General features: G+C 55.3%; 1 protein-coding gene across 1 annotated transcript in view; it reads left to right on the plus strand.

The window, feature by feature from the left end:
* The window catches only part of trrap (transformation/transcription domain-associated protein), a 170,496-nt gene extending 164,703 nt beyond the window's left edge, over positions 1-5,793 (plus strand). The window contains exons 70-72 of the mRNA XM_078418086.1: positions 866-1,069; positions 3,919-4,113; positions 5,152-5,793. Of these exons, the coding sequence (XP_078274212.1) occupies positions 866-1,069; positions 3,919-4,113; positions 5,152-5,436 (684 nt within the window). The 3' untranslated portion in view covers positions 5,437-5,793. The remainder of the gene's footprint in view (positions 1-865; positions 1,070-3,918; positions 4,114-5,151) is intronic.
* The last annotated feature ends 207 nt before the right edge of the window (positions 5,794-6,000 follow it).

The following is a 6,000-nucleotide window of genomic DNA, read 5'->3' on the forward strand; positions in this document are numbered from 1 at the left end:
TAAACGAAACTAAACTAAATTCATAAGTCCTCGGAGTAGAATTAGGCCATTCGGCCCATCAAGTCTACTCTGCCACTCAATCGTGGCTGATCTGTCTTTCCCTCTCAGCCCCATTCTCCTGCCTTCTCCCCATAACCCCTGACATAGGTTAATTACGTAAATTGATTGTATAGGTTATCTGCGCGTTTCCTCCCCAGGTGTTGCCCGACCTGCTGAGTCCCTCTACCACTCTGTGTTCCCTCCCCAGGTGTTGCCTGACCTGCTGAGTCCCTCTAGCACTCTGTTCCCTGCCCAGGTGTTGCCTGACCTGCTGAGTCCTTCTAGCACTCTGTGTTCCCTGCCCAGGTGTTGCCTGACCTGCTGAGTCCTTCTAGCACTCTGTGTTCCCTGCCCAGGTGTTGCCCAACCTGCTGAGTCCCTCTACCACTCTGTGTTCCCTCCCCAGGTGTTGCCCGACCTGCTGAGTCCCTCTACCACTCTGTGTTCCCTCCCCAGGTGTTGCCCGACCTGCTGAGTCCCTCTACCACTCTGTGTTCCCTCCCCAGGTGTTGCCCGACCTGCTGAGTCCCTCTACCACTCTGTGTTCCCTCCCCAGGTGTTGCCCGACCTGCTGAGTCCCTCTACCACTCTGTGTTCCCTCCCCAGGTGTTGCCTGACCTGCTGAGTCCCTCTACCACTCTGTATTCCCTGCCCAGGTGTTGCCCGACCTGCTGAGTCCCTCCAGCACTCTGTGTTTTGTTTGGGAGTCGGGGATCTGTAGTTGCCGGTCGGTCGGTGTCCCTCTGTGTCCAACGCTTGTGTGTGAAGGGCCACCACACTGAACATGTCCCGCTGTCTGTCTGTCTGTCTGTCTGTCTGCCTGCAGGTGTTGCGTGATATCCTGAAGGAGGTGCAGGGTAACATGGTGCCTCGCAGCATGCTGAAGGAATGGGCGCTGCACACCTTCCCCAATGCCACCGACTACTGGACCTTTCGCAAGATGTTCACCATCCAGCTGGCCCTCATCGGCTTCGCGGAGTTTGTCCTCCACTTGAACCGCCTTAACCCGGAGATGCTGCAGATTGCACAGGTACGAGGCGTCCCCACCCCAAACGTCACCTTGCTTTGGTTTGGCGTAGTTTGATCTGGTTTGGTTTGGTTTAACAGCGCAGAAACAGGCCCTTGGGCCCACCAAGTCACCGCCGACTAGTGACCGCACACCAGCACTATCGTGCACACTGGGGACAATTTACAACTTCTACCGAAGCCAATTAACCTACAAACCTGCACGCCTTTGGAGTGTGGGAGGAAACCGGAGCACCCGGAGAAAACCCACACGGTCACAGGGAGAACGTACAAACTCCGTACAGACAGCACCGGTAGTCAGGATTGAACCTGGGTCTCTAGCGCTGTAAGGCAGCAACTCTACCGCTGTGTCACTGTGCCACCCCCAACGAGGGGTCCCCACCCAAATTGTCACCTATCAATGTTCTCTAGAGATGCTGCCGCTGAGTTACTCCAGCACTTTGTGTCCTTTTATGTAGACCAGCATCTGCAGTTCCTTCTGTCCCTACTTGCTGTATCCACTGCCTTGTCAATGGTGCGATGGGTCTTTATTGTCACGTATCTCAATACAGTGCACTTCTTATTTTTGTCTACAATTCAATACAAAGACTGAAACAGTACAGGTGATCGATATTCAGCGTGGACTCGGAGGGCTTTCCATGCTGTATCACTAAACATTAATCTACTATTCTTACACTACAATCGTGGCACTTGTACCTAGGTATCAACCTAGGTTATCAAGGGATATGGGGAAAAAAGCAGGAATGGGGTACTGATTTTGGATGATCAACCATGAACGAAGGCCGAATGGCCTACTCCTGCACCTATTTTCTATGTCTATGTTTCTATGATTGTGCTGATGTACAGTATGATTTTACTGTCGCAGATAGGGTAGGCAGTCAGACCATTTTTCAGCATGGAAAGAGGACCTTCGGCCCATCGAGTCCATGCTGACCATCGATCACCCATTCTCATCAATTCTATTTAACCTGTTTTCACATCCACATCCTACATACCAGGGGCACTTCAGAGGCCAATTAACCCGAACCATCCTATCAACAAGTACAGAGCGGTCCTGATTTACTATCTACTTCATTGGAGACCCTCGAACAATCTTTACTTGGACTTTACTGGAGTTAATCTTGCACTAAACGTCACCCCTGTTATACCGCATCTCTACACTGGGGACGGCTCTATTGTAATCACGTATGGTCTTTCCTCTAACTGGATAGCACGCAACAAACAACCTTTTCACTGTACCTCGGCACACGTGACAATAAACTGAACTAAACTATCTTTGGGATGTGGGACCGAATAGAAATATATTTAAGGTGAGAGGGGGAGGGTTTAAAGGAGATGTGTGTCAGTCACCACAGGAGGTTTCATTGTACAGGTCCACCACCGACTTTCCCCACAACTGGTGATGTGACACCTCCTTTAATCTGGTCAAAGTTTCGAGAGGGCACTTGAAATCCCCCCCCGGGAGGTCCCCCCGAAAATGTGGCGCCTAGGCGGGGTGAGGCGGCAGATCTCGACCTCATTGGGACTTCCGCGGCTGATCGACGGGCCGATTTTGCCCTCTGTGGCCGGGGCTCTGGAACTCCGGCCCGGCCGGAGCCGGCAGATCCATTCCCACGGCCGATTTTCCGACTTTACCGGCCGGTATCACTCTGATTCCTAGGTGGACCATTCCGGTTCCGTTGGACTCCTGTCGGAGGCCGTGATCTCCGTCGGTCCAGACAGGCTCCCAGACCAAGGGTGCCAGAACAACGACGTGTATTACCACGGCCGGCAAATCCCACTCCCCCCTGCATTCACCGCAGCCTCTTCTAAAAGTCCACCACAGACGAGCCTAGTAATCAATACAGTGCAAGGCACTGCCTATCCAATCGAGGAGGAACAGTGCACTAAATGCTCAGCTGCCCGCTACTCTCCTTGTAACAGAAATGTCAATAATCTTCATTTTATAAGAAGTAAATAAACCGGTTGGAAATCTCCAGTGATCAATGTGAGCTGGTGCCTTTTATTTCAACTCACAGTTGTGATCCAGCTTCACAGCTCTTCATCCAGTGAATCCCACCGATTAAACACTCACAACGAATCGATCAGCCAAAAGACGGTTTCAGACTTCCAGGATGCTCAGGGTTACGGAACAGTTCCTTCCATTGTGTTTAGACTTTAGAGATACACCGTGGACACAGGCCCTTCGGCCCACTGAGTCCTGCTGACAAGCGATCACCCCGTACACTAACATTATCCCCTACACTGGCATTATCCTACACACTGGGAACAATTTACAGAAACTAATTTATAACCGACAAACTTGTACGTCCTGTGTGGGGGGAAACTGGAGCACCCGGAGAAAGCCCACGCGGGGAGAACGTACAAACTCCGTTCAGACAGCACCCGTAGTCAGGATTGAACCCGTGTCTCCAACGCTGCAAGGCAGCAACTCTACCACTGTGACACCAACTCTACCGCTGCGACACCGTGCCGCGCCGACTTGTATGACAGAGGAACACGGCATTATGTGAAGAAAATAGAGCAGAGAAGAGTACAGCACAGGAGCTGGCCCTTCCGCCCACAATGTCCGTGCCAAACATGACACCAACTTAAACTAATGTAACCTTCACTTGACCCGTATCCACAGCTGTTCCCATAGCCGACTCCCCCTGGCGGCTACGGCCTGGCCAGACCATTCCGGTACCGGTGGACTCCTCGGAGGCCGCGATCTCTGTTGGTCCGGCAAAGCGAACAGTCCGGCGAGGCTGTGAATCCAAGGGCTGGTGTTGGACACGCAGAGTTTTTGCCGTGTGTGTGTGTGCGTGCGTGTCCGTGTGCCTGTGCGGGTTCTGATCCATTGGTGTGTTGCAGGACACGGGGAAGCTGAACGTTGCCTACTTCAGGTTTGACATCAATGACTCCACGGGTGATCTAGATGCCAATCGCCCCGTGCCCTTCCGGCTCACGCCAAACATCTCCGAGTTCCTCACCACCATCGGCGTCTCTGGCCCCCTCACAGCCTCCATGATCGCCGTCGCGAGGTGCTTTGCTCAACCCAACTTCAAGGTAAGCCTCACGCCCCCCTCGCTTGTTTCCCCCTCTCTTCCTTCCCCCCTCTCTTCCTTCCCCCCTCTCTTCCTTCCCCCTCTCTTCCTTTCCCCCTCTATTCCTTCTTCCCTCTCTTCCTTCCCCCCTCTCTTCCCCCCCTCTTCCTTCTCCCCTCTCTTCCTTGTGTAACAGATGGCCAACGTTTCTGCTTAGCAACCCGTCATATTTAATCTTCCCTTTGCTGAAGCTTTCTGCGTTGCTGGTGGGATGACGGTTGTCAGAAACGCTCACAGTGCCTCCCCCCACACCCCCATCTCTTCAATGGCCACAGACCCTCTTGTAACAAGGTGTCCGAACATGTAACCTCTCCCCCCGTGTAACCCTCTCCCCGTGTGACGCGCTCTCTCCCCGTGTGACGTGCTGTCTCGCCGTATGACGCCCTGTCTCCCCGTGTGACGCGCTCTCTCCCCGTGTGACGTGCTGTCTCCCCGTATGACGCCCTGTCTCCCCGTGTGACGCCGTCTCCCCGTGTGACGCGCTCTCTCCCCGTGTGACGCCCTGTCTCCCCGTGTGACGCGCTCTCTCCCCGTGTGACGCGCTGTCTCCCCGTGTAACGCGCTGTCTCCCCATGTAACCCCCTCTCTCCCCCTGTGACGCGCTGTCTCCCCGTGTGACGCGCTGTCTCCCCGTGTAACCCTCTCTCCCCGTGTAACGCGTTCTCTCCCCGTGTGATGCCCTCTCTCCCCGTGTGATGCCCTCTCTCCCCATGTGCCGCGCTGTCTCCCCGTGTAACGCGCTCTCTCCCCGTGTGACGCGCTCTCTCCCCGTGTGACGCGCTCTCTCCCCGTGTAACCCTCTCTCTCCCCGTGTAACCCCCTCTCTCCCCGTGTGACGCGCTCTCTCCCCGTGTAACGCGCTGTCTCCCTGTGTAACCCACTCTCTCCCCGTGTAACCCCCTCTCTCCCCGTGTAACGCGCTGTCTCCCCGTGTAACCCCCTCTCTCCCCGTGTAACCCCCTCTCTCCCCGTGTGACACGCTGTCTCCCCTGGGCCGCAGGTTGATGGCATCCTGAAGGCGGTGCTGCGTGACGAGATCATCGCCTGGCACAAGAAGACACAGGAGGACACATCGTCACCACTGTCGGCAGCCGGGCAGCCCGAGAACATGGACAGCCAGCAGCTGGTGTCACTGGTGCAGAAGGCAGTGACCGCCATCGTCACCCGCCTGCACAGCCTGGCCCTGTTTGAGGGCGGAGAGAGCAAGGTCAGCACACTGGTGGCTGCTGCCAACAGCCTGGACAATCTGTGCCGTATGGACCCAGCCTGGCACCCCTGGCTCTAGACATGCCCCCTCTCACCCCACCCCATGCCCACTGCCCAGCCTGGCACCCCTGGCTCTGGAACCCCGCCTCACCCCACCCCATGCCCACTGCCCTCCCTGGACTCAGCCAGGCACCCCTGGCTCTAGACATGCCCCCCCCTCTCACCCCACCCCTCCCTCGCCCCTCCTCTCCCCGGGAGGAAGGAGAAGGGAGAGGGGTGAGGAGGAGGGTGCGGAGAGGAAAGACAAGCACACGAGAGGCAGGGGGATGGGTTGCCCCTTCGAATGTACGGTTAAACACCAGGCAGGTATTGAAAGCAAAGAGGAGTGGGGGGAAGGAGGGGGGGGGGGGGTGAGAGGGAGTAAAGCATCACAAGTTTAACATCACTGTAGCGAACATTACGTCAAAGTTAGCACACAAATGTGAACAAACTTTGGGGTCGGGTTAGAGAGTGTGTGAGAGAGAGAGAGAGAGAGAGGGAGAGAGAGATAGAGAGAGAGTGAGAAAGAAAGAGAGAGGGTAAATCACAAGGTCCTAAACAATAGAGCTTGAAGTTGGTGCCACTTGTCAAGTGTCCACAGTAT

The sequence above is a fragment of the Rhinoraja longicauda genome, chromosome 21 (assembly GCF_053455715.1).
Source record: "Rhinoraja longicauda isolate Sanriku21f chromosome 21, sRhiLon1.1, whole genome shotgun sequence".
In the NCBI taxonomy this organism is placed as follows: domain Eukaryota; kingdom Metazoa; phylum Chordata; class Chondrichthyes; order Rajiformes; family Arhynchobatidae; genus Rhinoraja; species Rhinoraja longicauda.